Here is a 15,165-nt window from a genome sequence, read left to right as displayed (position 1 = left end):
CTTGTAATGGCTGAACAAATATGTGCAACTATGAAATGACCCGTAAATGCTTTCTCAAGGACTAATTCTTCCAGCACACCTACATAATGTTTGTTTTCAGGATGAACTTCAGTTGCTGTTGAAGTATTAATTCCCCTGGATCAGTTAACTGTTAAACCCATAATAACTACATAACTAAAAATGCCAGTGCGTGCTGTTTTATGAATGCAGTCTCTTCTATGCACTCCTGAGTGCAAAAAAGATTAAAACAAACTGTAACAAAATCTTCCCTCTAGTATTATAGCTGATCAACATTACACAAAACCACTATTTACTGTGGCAGTTCACGCTCAGCCTTTGCTCAGACTATGCCGGAGCAATATGCTGCTGTTTTGGGATAACCAACACCAAACCAAGCTATGCACCCCCCGGGCCCCACTCCTACTCAAAAAAAGTCAGTCGAGAGAATTTCTCTGGTGCTCAAAATTAGCCTGCAACCTCTACGAAGATCTGCAGCCAGGTCATTCTTCTGGAGCCTTCCAGGTCACTATCTCATTTGGTGTTTAACAGAAACTTTTATCTGGCAGACATTTTCCCCTGGAACACTAGACAGCTTCCCAAAACATGGGTTACAGTTATCCCTATCATCTACAGACATCAGCAACTGCTTATCACAACAATTTCTGGCACCCATGCTTGGCCCCACCATCTCTGACACACTCAAGCCATTTAATACTTTCAGAATTGAATCCATTAATGCATGTTGATACCAACATATAATACACATCTTAATCTTCCCAAACCAAAAAACTGTATCCAGCTGAACACTTCTGCTGCACCACCAGGCCTGAGGAATTTATGCACTAACACCTGAAATTATCAACCATAGCTGTGATTTTTCTCTTGAAGAGAAAATTCATGGGGGGAAAAAAATTAAGTAGCAAGGAATTAAGTAGCAATGGAATCAAATTTTTACATCTTCCACAAAGTGAGAAGGGACAGTGGGTAGAAGAGGAAAACTAATATTCAGGAAAAAAGGCTGCAGAAGAAAACTGAAAATATGAAAAGGAAAAGTCTCTGTGCTTAGATACCCTAGCAAGGGAAAGATTTAATAAGAATTTCACTGGTGCTCTATATATGCTCCCTCATCTGAGAAATGACATCCTCCAGACTGATGAGATACCACAGCCAGTATTTGCCTGGGTCCCTGCAAAGAATCACACTACCGCTGCTGTTTTATATTAGAAACCAAATTGTTAAAACTTGCACTGAATTGTTAACTCAATTCGTGGACAGAATAAATTAAATATTCAGCTTCTTAAAGGATCTTTTAGAGTGTTGAATCTTTCCACTGGCTGGCTTCACAACCTGGTACATGCTTTTCATCTCCACTTCTGTTTACTTAATTCTTTAGAGCTGTGTTAATTATAGAAGGCAAACAGGTTAGTGAAGGTGGAATCAGTCAGAATATTAACCATCCAGGAAGTAAAAGCCTGCAAAAGGTAAACAACCAGCAGTATTTCCTCTTAATAAAATAAAAAAACCCCAAACATGCTGTAAATTGATTATCTGCCAATGGCTTTTGTTAAAAATACTTTAATAATAATTTTTAAGATTCTACTGTCTGCTTCAGCACCCCAGTATGCTGTACATCAGTCCAACGTGAAGCAGAGAAGCAGGTAGTGCTAAAATGCAGAGAAAGAAACGTCAAGAACAGCAGGGCTGCCGAGAAACAAGCTTCTCTTCTTGCCTTTGAAATGGCACAACATGGATAGATTAACAACAAAACACCAGGAACACAGGCCTAGAATTTCTCTCTAAGTGTGACACAACTGCTCTTCAAAACGAAACTACGTAGTGCTACATCTGTAGCCCATGCTCAACACAAAATAAGGCAGAACTTACAAAATACACTCCTTTAAAGATTTGTGCAAATGGAACATTATACACAAGCAGTTTATCAATGCTGTCCAGCCACTGAAGTTTATTCCAAAATCTGTATTTATATTCTTACAAGGAAAAGATGGGTATGGTTTTCATATAAGGTCCAACTCCATCTTACAAATCAGTACATATATATATATACACACACATATATAGTATCAGATTCCAATGTAAAATGTGTAAGAGCCATATTCTTTTTTGAGACATCTTGGACAACCAACAGTTGAACCAGGAAGGTTCATGCCAGATACACCAAAGTCAGCAGCAGGCTTTTTGTAGTGGAGGAGTTGTAGCGCAAGAGAAGCAGTACAAAACTGTCCCAGCAGGGACTGCCAGGAGAGTCAGGAGGGGCTGTGGTAGGTGGGGAAGTTCACGACAGAGAAATCAGGTTAGAAGGAGCAGGAGCAGAAGCAAAGGTACCACCACACACTGCCATCGATGTTCCACCTCTGGGAATGTGCCTTATGTGGGGAGTGCTGGGGGGAAGGGGCTAACAGGAGAGCTAGCAGAGTGCTCCTCTGGCTGGTAGGGCAGTTGGGCACATCTGACAGAGGTCCCGCTTCAGGCCTGATACAAAGGAAGGTGCAGAGGGGCCGTGCTGACTATGAAACCTCTGGGCGGGGATCCTGCAGCAGCATGGCCCCAGCAGGGACCCCGGCACCTGCGCTGAGAACATGGGACACCCTGGTACACGAGAAATCCAGTTGCTGCAGGTGTGCTGTGCTGTGAATAGAGGAGGAACCACAGAGAACTTGGCTGTCTGCTTCACAGGGCAAGGATGGAGGTCTTTCTGAGGTTAAACCCCGCAATTCAGTCAGCAGGGACATGGGGTGGGGAGTATAACGAATGTAGGTTTGAACAGTTTGGTATTCGGGTGTTTTGTAGGAGCCTGTGATTGAATTTCACTGAGTTTTACAGCTGCTCAGTCTACCTCATGGGCTGGGAAGAAAGGGAGTTTATAGTCCACATATATTCAAACTTAAGACCTCCAGATTTATTTTTTTTTACAACACCATAATCAGAAATCAGAAGTTTGCTAATTGAAAATTGAATTGATTTAAATTCCCAAACAGAATACTTCTTTTGACTCACAAGAGCTAGGCAATGTGTGTGGATGAAAATAAAATAATTTACAGCCGTTTCAGTAAAAAGAGAGCACAGGTCAATATATTTAAATCCAACATCTAACATCACATTCCTAACCCATATTTAGCAGTATGAATGAAATTCTGTTATAGGAGAGCATTCCTACTTTGGGAAGTCTTTATGCACACTTTTTACTTCATGTAGAAATGAAAACATTTAAATAATTTCCTCTATCAGGGGCCCACGTATGCTGATTTTCAAAGGCACTGGATGTATAACTTTGAAGTATATTCTCACAAATCAGTGTTAGCTATAAACCAAAATAACAGTGCCCTTGCTTTACAAGAAGTTATAAAGACAGTTCATTGTTGTTTGTAAACAAATCTTTTAATTAAAACAAACACATTTCACAGCTTAGTGAAAGAAAAAAGTTAGCCATAAACCACTGATTAATCAGCAGCTGACATCAAGAACCAACTTCTTGTCTCCAATTTAATTAAGCAGAGAAGGTTACATATGTATACACATGTGCCTGCTTATTAGATATGCTACGCTACTACACCATCTTGACTGTGTATTAAACAGTTATTAAGACGAGCAATGCCAAGTTTTTATTTGAGTTCAAAACCCATCTAACTTAATAGATTTGACATTCCCAGCTCCAAGTTTCCCTTGCAGGTTGAAACCTGTCAAACCTTCTGCCCTTCACTAAAACCTTTCAGTCTGCCTTCAGCAGCTGCAAAAACATTAACGTAATTACAGGTTAGAAATCAGGATCCCCACTCACAAGAACATTACTCTGGTATTGTGAGAACAAAGTCTTGTTCAACAGCAATTTTTTATTGCTGCACATGAGATCGCTAAAGCAAAACAGCAAATGCATGTGGGACCCTAAAGAAGTTTTAAATCCATTTTACAGAAACCCAGCCAAGTGAGGTTAAACATATTCTGAAATAATACATGTATCCTTAGAGTTAAAACAGAAAGTAATGTAAAGCTATATTTTCTTTCATTCTCCTCCCACATCCTAGTGATAGGGGCCTTTCCATTTCAAGAAAATGGAATTCTTGAAAAAGCAACATATAAAACATTCTTAAATCAGCATATTATTAACACCAATGAATTTATACTTATTCAAAAGCCCTCATACTAATCTTCTATGCAAATAAGACATTTCCTGGACTTATAAACTAAAAACGTCTTAAAACCAGGAAACAAGTTGGAGTTTGTGCTTAAGAGCAGTATTTAGTCCTGGCAGACTCTCCTCCTCCCCTTTCCAAACTCATAACTCAGTTCTCATATCAGATATGAAGTGAAATTACAGCTCAGTGTGGAAAATTAGGACCTGACCTTGCAAAAACAAACAGCCTCCCTTTATAACATGGCTCGAACACTTGCAATAAACCCTGTCCTTTAAGCAGCACTGTATATAGCCAGGCCTGCAGAACTGCATTGATGTTGCTCAGTCAGCCACAGGAAAAAATGCTAGGAAAATGGAAAATAATCTAGAACAAACAGATTAGGCTGGAGACACTAGTCACAATGTTTTCTTCCTTCCTGTGTTTTCTCTGCCTTAATGCTCCCCTCCCCATCACATGTTTGTACTAAAAGCAGATTTCCCATCTCCTCTTTCCAACTATCAATCTAAGGGGGAAAAAATAAAGAAGGAGAGAAAAAAAAAAGAGAAAGATTTACTATCTCTTCACATTCATGATGAAAGTTTCCAGGCACAATAAACCCTGTGGCCATGGAAAGATGTAACAGTGCGTCTTTGTCAGGTGTGAGATTGCTGGAGAATAATCAGTAAAACATGTCTTTCAGAAATCAGAGGAAAAAGCATGAAAACACTTCAGAGGGAAAAATCCCACCAAATGATGCAAAAGGATTATATTTGGATAGGGAAAGAACTGGGAAAACGAGGCACAGGACTTTTCATGAGTAGAAAGAGCTACTTATTTTGCAGAAAAATCTATTGCACGCAGTTTTGCTGTCTAATTGATTAGGTGCAGGTATTACTGTTTGATGGAGTGAGCAGCTGTTTCTTCAAAAAAACACAGTGATGTATCTTTTGATTCTGGAATATCACACATGTAGTGTACGTAGAAGAAAAGCTCTGCGCTCTGCAACTTTAAAAGTTTCCCAAATGACCACCTGAGCATCAGAGTTCTTTGTGGTACATTGTACTTCTTACTACATCAGGAAAAGACACAAAATACATCAGTAAGAACGTGGAGTTGGCCTAGCAGGATACGCACTGCTCCCAGAGTGGACCTGTGTTTCTTTGAAATCTATGACTATGTCTGTGTATAATCTTTCATCGTCATAAGCCACAAAGATCAACAGGTTTCAAGTAAATTCAGCTGGTGAAATGCTGTCTATGTTGCATATCAAGTGTTAGTTACGAATCCCTGAAGGAATTACTAATGGTCAGCTTTGTGTCGCCTTCCTTGGGCACTGTCTGCTCTGGTTTCTAACACCTAACAGGGAGCCAGCAAGCAGCACCAAACAGCTGCCTTTGAGAAACTACAGAGAAAGACTAACACATCCCCTGGGTAGTGGGATTTTCCTATGCCTAAATGATGGAATGGTACTAAAATACACCAAAAGTTACCGCTGGAAATGTGGTTCTATGACAACTGACAGGTTAAATACACTCATGAGTTGACAGTAACAGCAGAATGACAAAGGCCCTAAAGACAGGCAACTGTTTTTTCATATTTCTTTTTAGTAGACACTCAAAAGAATAAAATATGATTTAATTAAGCTCTTGAAATGGGATGAGCCTTTCCAATTACTCTAGGCATTAGAGAAGTTCGGTAAGTACTGTGAATTGCCTTCAACAGCAGACCAAGGATCTCATCTTGAGGACAGAATCTATGGAATGTAGAAACAATGGTTTAAATATCTTACAATAGCTATTTGCAACTAAACAACAAAGGTATTGAAATAGAAGGATAGAGACAATCTTACTTAAGCCACAAAGCATTGAGATACAGCTCAGAAGAGCTTATGTCAACACTCATTGGGAAAAACTCTTTTCAGGATAATGAGAATGAACAGGTTCAAAATGCTAAAAATAACTCCAGGATTTTTAACTAGCAAGAGGAATTGGAGCTGGAATCAACTTCTCCCTCCTGATGGGAAACACACTGTTCTCAGGTAGACATAGTAACTGCAGGTTCCTCCCTGCCTTGCACATTTTGATACCTCCTCCCCCCACAAAAAGGATGAAAAACACCACAGTCATGACAATGACCAGTCACAAGCGTGATTATACCCTCAAGTAAAATGCAGTCAGTCTACTGAGATATGGGCAAAACCAAAACATTCTTTTCATTCATCACTACATTACTTGAACCTTATAGTATCTACAGTTAAGCATTATGAAGAATATCACAGAGGAATTCAGAGTAAAAGTCCTCACTATGAAAAATAAATATTTCCACACAGGTGAGGAAATGAGTATTCTCTCACCTGTATGATCCCATTGTTTCTGGAAAGCACTTAGAACCAATTCCTGAGGAGAGAAAGCCATTTCAAAGCATGTAAATCCACTCAGCAGAAATAAAAATGGATAGTAATTTTGTTTCTTTTGTCCAGATGAAAGGCAATCCAAATGGCCTTAAAGTGGCAAGGCTCAGGAACCAGCAAATCTCATCAGCTGAACTGGTGAAAAACTGATTTACCTTTGTTACCTTGAAGGAAAAGGGCAGCATTTTAGCCACAAAGGCGAATCTTAGGAAGGTTGGAGAAATAAAAGAAAAACATTGAGCTGAAGATAATGATAAATTCAAATAAGAGACAGCCTGTCCTCAATGCAATGTTAATTCAAGCACTGCCTTAGTCTAGGCACAAAGACAAGTCTTCTGCTTAAATCAGGCAGTACTTTTAACTCTGAGCTTGCTCGCCCAGCAGCACACCTCGGAACGCCAGTGGTTATTTCCCTACCAATGCAGCAAGGCTGTTGCTGCTGGAAGAAGGAGGGAGAAGAACAAACAACCCAAAATAAAGGGCCACACTGAGTCACACTACAGATCATCTACCCAGTTCTCCTGCCTTTTAGCAGTAGCTGAGATAACACTGTGACAAGAGTGCAGGCATGGAGGGAGCAGTGCTTCTCCTGAACATTCCCCCAGCTGCCAGCAATAGCAGCTTGGGGATTTCCTGAGCCAAAGGTGATAGGTTTGCTCTTAATAATCCTCTGTGGATTTTTTCATCAGTGCAACAAAGCAAACCGAGTAAGCCTTAAGTGGAAAGATAACTTAAGGAACCCCAAAAGCCACAAGAAGGAATAAAGGCAAAGGACTGGCAGGCAGAGTTAGAAATTCAAGTGTCCCTGGCAGGAAGGAAAAAGAAAACCATCACACAAAACTTTGGTCCAAGTTTTACATTACCCACTACCCTTCAAGAATTAAGAATTTCTCAGGAGTTTTCCTCTTTAGTTCATGTAATCACAATCTCCTAGAGGTAGAGCTATTACTCAGAAGTTAGGAGAAGAAGGTGGATTCTTCTATGCTGGGGAGAGCCCAAATTATGTTTTTCATCAAAATATTTCAAAAGAATAATTTGCAAACTCAAATATTTAAGGTGATCCTAACTTAGCTGGCAAGTCATTATGCTTTGGCTGGACTTCAGCACAGTATTTACCATTCTGACAATATGTAAAAGAAAATGAAAACCTTTTCTCCTCTGTTTTTGAGACCCACAGAGCTTAGCAGAACACAGCCTTGCTGGACTGAAGCTCTAAACACGTAACAGGGCACAGCTCTTTCAGTTTCAGAAGCTTACTTGATTTCTTCTGAGCATTATGCTTTTCAGGAAGCAGAACTGGAAGTAAGTGTTTTAAAGTATTTTTTAATTTATTTTTTCAAGACAACCTCTAACAGCAGAGGGTATAAGGAAAGTTTTGTGTAAACACAAACCCTGTCCTGACAATCTGTAAGAACCCACCAGAAATGTGGGCGTCACAAAGCTCCTACCAAGCTGCTGCATTTGTGTGCAGCTCTCTTCTGTGTGTAACAGTCCTGACCATTACATCCCAACAAACCTTAGGACATGCTCATTTCTCCAGCTTTGGGAAGAGGAAAGCAGCAATCCTTTCACTGCTTTCTAAAATTTCTTGGCTGAAGAGATTGTGTTAATAGTGTAGCAAGGCAGAGGTAAAAAAAGAAAAAGAAAGAAGGTTGTACCATCATCAGAAAGCAATTGTACTATCTCCTCTTACCTACCACTGATTTTCAAAGCCACAGTGATTAGTATTGACAGGATTCCTGCCAACTCAAGACACTATTAGTTAATGATATGAATTTCCCTCTGGTTCTTCTTGAAAAAGATAGCAGCAACAAAAAACCACCACTGCTAGCTACATTTATAGCTGCAGAGTGACTTCAGTAAGTAAATTAACATTTTAAAAATAGAAGTTAAAGAACCAATATACCAACAACCAGATACTGGATACAACAACTTGATACCTGCATCAGATGACCATTTTGAATTTTTACTCTTTATCACATCATACTGGATTTCAAGATCCTAACATTGACTAATGTGTAATAACGCCAGAGAAAAATTAAAATTATTTTCATTCTGGACCGAAGTATTTACAGCTATTACTATTTGATTTACAGCACCATTTGAGTATGAGCAATATTGATGTAATGCAAATTGATAGAGTGCAGTACAAACTCTAGTTCTCCGCAATCTAGTAAAGCAACTGCTCCTTAAATGCATTAATTAGAAGTTCTTACTTTTTGCCAAACCTAGCTCACACTGTCAGTCTTGCTGGTTTCAGTAACACCATCTACTGGACAAAGTCACTCACACAAGATGGAATCCATAGGTCTAGACCCTTCCATCCTGATTTATAAGTAAGAAGTACATAAGTCTAAGCAGGAATTTAACACTTACGCTTCCAAAGTTGTTCTTACAGTCTGTTCCTCACCATCTTCATCTGAGCTGCTACATGTTGCATCAGAGTCCAGGTCCTTTTCCACACGAGACAGCAGCCCTCCAGTAGAAAGTGCAAACCCACGGATTTCACCTGGTGCAACACTAACTCCATTCTGTACGTCCACACTTGAACTACGCTTTGAAGTACTTGTGTTGTTTTCTGGCCAACCTTCAGTGCATCTGAGGGAGCTATTGCTCAAAAATCTAGCTGGCTCATGGAAAACCTTCATTCGCTGAAGCTGATGTTTCACAAAGCATTTCAGCTGCTGATCACAGTGTTTGATAATATGTTTTGCCAGGAGCATTTGTAAACGCTTCTGAGTTCGTTTGACGCGACTGATTTCCATTTGTTGCTTAGTGACACACCGGAGTAAACGAGCATACACCTCCTCCTGGGTGCAGCTCAAAATCCCTTCTGAAGGCCCATGAAGAATTTGGTGTAATAAATCCCCTTTTATTGTTTCAGTGCAGACTTCCAAAGCCCTACCCAAAACCCCATTCTTCTTGTACCATTTACCATTTAAAAGCTGCATTTCTTCTGCATTACTGGATTCAATTACACTTGAACCTGAAAGTCTCTGCATCCCTGCCAAGTTCGGAGATGTGGTCTCTGAAAACGTTGCCCCTTTGACCTGTTGCTCTGGTTCTGAATGACTAATCTGACCAAATGATGTGTCAGCACCATTATGTAATGTTTCTCTCATCTTGGAGCAGCCGGGCTCTCCTGCTTTCTTTTGCTTACCAGTTTTGTTGCTAAACGCAGAATTTGTACTCATTAACAAGACAGACTGATAGCACTTGGAGGATGGTGGGGAACCAAAATGCTGCACACGGAAGATATCATTCCTGAGGTTGGGCTCAGCAGTGGGGAACCCCAGGACTGAGCAAGTAATCTGTGTGATGGAGTCCTCTTTTATCTTCTCTTCCACTGCTCTGGAATTTTCCATGCACAAAGCTGTATCAGACTCCATAGCTCTAGAGGACAAAGAAGGTGACAAGTGGATACCATGACCTTTTGTTGTTGCCTCTCTGAGGGCTGGTGTCATTATAGCTATGACAGGTAGTTTACAGCAAACCTGAAAATAACATGGGCCATGTAAATTTTCTCATTTTCATGACACAATACAAATACAACTGTTAGACATTTCATTCTTTCAACATTACAACATCATTCAGAGATTCCTTAAAAAAGAACATTATCTAAAGAACAGACTATGTTGCCTCCCAAGTCAAACAAGAACACTCTCTCTGCTGGTTTTTTTTTTTTTTTATTTCATTCAGAGGCTGATCCATGTGCAATGAAAGCCTTTACATCTCAGGGGAATGACTGTTCATATCTCATTTCATTTTTGATCCTATCAGTCTGAGAAATAAGACCCAAAAAGTTCAGGTCTGTCATTTAACCTTGCCTAAACTGAAAAACATGGCCATGAACAATGTGACTGGCACTATTGAGAGAAACATATTTACTCTAAATCTATATAAAGCAAGCATTTGATTAATTATGATATATTCTTATACATACACATTAGAAAACAATCAACAATGCTAACGCTTTCAAAACAGAAACTCTAAGTTCTGAAGTTTCCTATCAAAAAAGAGTTCTTTCCTGAGCCTTCATATCCCACTCTTTATTCATCGGGCACTGTCTGTGTAACATACAGGATATTTTTCATAATATCTTTTTTCATAATGTCTTTTTTTGAGGAAAGACAGTTCTCCATGACAATCCTTTTGCTTGTGGCTTGCCATTTAACAAAGGGTTCCCAGACTCTGGGATCAAAAGACCAATGTCAACCTTTAACCCTTCTTGTCAGCAGCTATGCTGCCAAGTTATACTGTATCTATTTCACAGCATACCACGCAGGAATCACTTGCACAGTACTTACAGCTTTGTTTAGGAGATGGTTAAGTAAACCCAATGAATGATTTAATTGAACATGGCTTGCAGAAGCCTGAAAGATAAGTTCCTGTCAGTTCTTCATTAAGAAGCTAGAGAAAAAACCAGAAACAGTAAGAGAGCAGTAGCAAAAGTGAGTGCAGCACAGTAATGCCACAGTAAATTCTGCTGAACCATGTACTAGTTGAGCAGCACTTCCACTGCCCTCCTTTTAATGTCTCCAGTTTCCTTGAGCTCCACAGCAACTGCCTAGCTCAGTAATTTTCAATACACAGATCCCCACAAGGGGTCAATGATTCTGAGACTGCTACATATGGACTGTAAGAAAAAATCTGTCTGAAGCCTTAGCTTGATTATAACTACAGGTTTTTTACACTGAAAGTGCAAATATTAAAGTGAGATGTGGAAACCTAGGGAGCTGAGAAATACCAGTTTGGATACTTGATCCTTAACCCTCAAAATGGGAAGCAAAACACAGCCACATGCTCCAGTACTGCCTTACCACTCTCTGTATGCTTTATTCACCTTTCATTGCTCCATGTGTACTTCAACCATGAGGTTTTCATCTCTGTACATCACCTTCCTAGCATCACTGGGACCAGGTTTGGTGGTCCTACTGTTAATCCTAAGTGATACCACTAAAATCCACAGGATTTTAACCTTTATAAATAAGCCAATAACTTCAGCCTACAGAGGAGCTCAGCACAAAGCCCTCCCAGTGGACAGCTGTTCAGGAAGAAGCCCATTCTAGGATCAGACAGGGAAATGCACTGCTGAGAACTGGAGCTCCAAACCCTAAAGGCTCTGGTGACTCAGCGATGCTCTCAGCACCTGGCTGACTTGTGTCTTTCCTCTTGTAAAAGCTAGCAGGCCTGTGAATTTGTAAATCCAAAGGAGTATGGATTCAGACACCAATGCCCCCCTGCCCCTAACACACGGCAAATAACTATAGCCAGTCAGCGAAATTTTGCATGGCTAAAACACAAGGGGAGAGAACTGAACAGCTCTGCTGTGGGGTTAATGTAAGCTCAGGAGTCCCTCTGTTTGACCTCTCCCTAGGAATTCCAAGAAGCTCTCTAAGAAGAGCACCATCAGCCTGGTATCTACATGCACCTAGCAATTTGCTTATAACTTTCAACTTTACCATCCACCTCCCTTAGTCTGAGTGGTTTAACAGGCACAGGTTGCTATTCCTGAAACCCAGGAAACATCCACACACAGTGGATGCTGTTCAAGCAAAAAAGTAGTTTGGAGATGCGCATCACATACCTGTATGAAGATGGAGGTTACTCAAAGAGCTGGCAGCACAAAACTTTAAAGTGCTGTGTTTTAACTTGATCACATTCCCTCAAATACCACACACCTTTTTGGTACAGCTCCAAATCTCCAAAATTTCAATTAATACTATTAGCAAATTATTAACTTTTTTTCATCTGGGGGACTTCTTTTTAACTTTTCTAGGGGAAAGAGATGAAGAAATTAAAGTCCCCTTATGTGGAACACAAATATTGCACTAAAGAGCATTGATAAATCACTAAATAATTTGGAGTGCCTGACAGAGGATGCTCTCTACAACATAGTTAAAAATAAGTAAAATGCTTTTGAAGAGGGAAATCACCCAATTAACTCCTTACGCAGCAACTTGGAAATTTCATACAATGTTTCTGCCCTGAAGTCAGCGTGAGACATTCTGGAGTGCTCATCTCGTTACAGTGACATCAAAAAGACCTTATAAAAGCTGGTACTGCCAGAGTCTCCAGCCCTTGGCATTTCTCTAAGAAGTTCTCCACCCCCCCTCCCACCCTCTCCCACGTCATAGGTACAGGAGCAAAACAAAGTATCGGCTTCAAAAAAATTACAAACAAATTTTAGTACAAGTACTCGGCTTGACAAGAATTTTACAATTTACATTTTGACACATTTTCTTTCATTTTGGCAGAAAGCTGCAAAAAAAATTCACTCCACCCGTATGGGAACTGAGTTTGAGAGCAAAACCTACTACCTTCAAGGGGAGAAAAAAATAAAGGCAAATAGGGAGGGAAGACAAGTACTGCAAAATGGTATACTGGAAGAGTATTTTCTTTCTGGGAAAAGCTTTTTTGTCATAGGAAAACCATTTAATGGATTTTTTTACATTGTGTATTACTTGAGGTTTCAAAACCAGAACAACTGAAATGCTGCTAAATGGGATAACAGTTCGCTTTTCATCTGCTGAATAAACACTCCACTTGAAAGACTGAGAAGTATTGTAAAAAGAAAAACTGACACTAAGTAAGTACTGGGGAAGGGAAGAAACAAGTACCAGACATACACAGTAGAGCAAGTGACGTTTAAAGTGACTTTATGCTTATCCTCCCCTAATGCCTTAATTACCCAGGAGGATATAGCTGGAAATTGCAGTTTACGACAGCCCGACCTGCACCCTGCTCCCTTCCACCACTGCATCTACAGGTTCCTAATCCCCCACCGACTCCTGGTCCTCTGCCTCTCCTCTCCCTCTGCTGATTTCTTAGTCCTCCTTGACACTTCTGCATTATACCCTTCCCCAGCTAGACTTACCTCAATGGAATTTGCCTAAATCCTGAAACTAGTGTCTTCATGTTGGTGATTAGCAGCACCCTATTAAAAGAAACACAACAAAACCCAGCCAAAACCCAGCACACAGGGTGGCATTCCCTCCATTTCCCAGCTTTTGTTTATAGTCCTTTCACTTTTTGACTCTTCTCCCCCTTGCATAACACTATCACTTTGGTTACACAACAGTGCAGACAACGTTTTGGGGGATTTTTGCTTGGGGGGAGGATTGCTTTGTCTTTTAGTGGATTTTTTGGTTTATGATCTTTTAGTTTCCAATGACAATAAAACTCCACTTGCATGAGCTTTTTAAGGCTCCTGTGTAGCAGCCTTCTCTCCTTGTATATTGAGTCATCTTTCCTCATCATAAACACCTGAAATTTTCTTCTTAATAATGAGATTCCTCGAGACTAGGAGGAGATTTTTACATTTATTACTTCTTTTTGTTTTGAAACTCAGAAACCTAGAAATAACACTTCAAATTAATATGGTGGTTTCCAGTTTATTCACAGATTAACAGTGTTTCTGATAAGCCAACTTCCACTGTTTATTCCTTGCCTAGATGGCATTTCAAAAGCAAAGCAAAGTCCCTGACAGCAGACAGCCTCTGGTGAAACACCCAAAATTAATCTCAGCAAGAATGCTCAAAAATACTGTATTTCAACCTGTTTTAAGGTCTCTTAGAGAAAACCTGCAGAAGAGAGGGCAGCTACAAAAGCAAACTACAACACAACTGCCAAAACCTGGTTTCCTACAGCTTTGTGCTGTTTGTCCTGTAATCCCCAGCTCCTCCTGGGCAGCCTTCCTGATAGCCACCGGACAAAAATAAAGTGCTCTGGCAGACAGGCATTACTGTGGCACTGCCTCAGCTGAGTGCAGCAGACAGCATCTGACCCCGGCCAGCTTCTTCAAGCCTTGCCTGGGAGGCATCCCTCAGGCTTTAACTACCACTCCCAATTTTCAGAAAATCTACAGGATCATAGTGATTTCTGAGAATAGCAAGAACAGCTCAATAGCATAGTCTGCATTTTCTCATGGAAAAGTCTGCAGCAACGACCACAAAAAGGATATTGGTCCCACTGGGCATGTCCTGCTTAGGAGTATGAAAGAAAAAGGAAAGAAGTCCATATTTAATACACCTGGGCCTAGCCTTTAAGAGAGAAAAAAAAGATCCTTTCAGCAGGCAGCTTTTGTTTTCACTTCAAAAGCAGACCAGTTACTCATGATGTGTATTTAAGCATTTTAGTATTTTGTTCTATTAATAGCGTGGAAAAAACCCCATAAACCCAAACAGGATTATGTGGGGAGTCTCAACTTTCAGCAGCGCTCACTGTGCAGGGACAACTATCCACATAAAACTGCAACTCCAGTGTTTTGTACACCTCAGAAGATATAAGTACAAAGTCCTCCTATCTGAAAAAAACCACCACCAAAAAACAGCACAACCCCCCACCAAAAAGGATCTCTCTTTGAACACTAAGAGAACTCCATTTAAGACAGACCACCCGAAGTTTCAATCATAAAAAACATCAAAAAGGAGTAATTTCAAGTGGAACTCATTAGCATTAATTTATGCTAAAATCCATGACTCATTAAAATCTCTCAACAGGTTTGTTTTCCTCCTTGTTCAGATCTGCTTCTGAACAGAGAATCAATATAATTTCCAAGTTTATTACCACATCATCAACTAATTCTTGTTCAGTTTATAGCAGCATATTTGCAAAGCAACGTCT

The 15,165-nt window shown here is 40.1% G+C and overlaps 1 protein-coding gene across 3 annotated transcripts in view; it reads right to left on the bottom strand.

Moving 5' to 3' along the window:
- KANSL1L (KAT8 regulatory NSL complex subunit 1 like) overlaps positions 1–10,030 on the bottom strand; it is a 57,060-nt gene extending 47,030 nt beyond the window's left edge. For all 3 annotated transcript variants that reach the window (XM_082285165.1, XM_082285167.1, XM_082285166.1), the window contains exon 1: positions 8,917–10,030. In XM_082285165.1, coding sequence (XP_082141291.1) covers positions 8,917–10,004 — 1,088 coding nt within the window. In that variant the 5' untranslated portion in view covers positions 10,005–10,030. The remainder of the gene's footprint in view (positions 1–8,916) is intronic.
- Positions 10,031–15,165: the final 5,135 nt, after the last annotated feature.

Source organism: Coloeus monedula, assembly GCF_965178545.1.
Source record: "Coloeus monedula genome assembly, chromosome: 7".
Lineage (NCBI taxonomy): Eukaryota > Metazoa > Chordata > Aves > Passeriformes > Corvidae > Coloeus > Coloeus monedula.
Note: the sequence above shows the minus strand (reverse complement) of the source record. Positions and strands in the feature narration are given on the sequence as shown.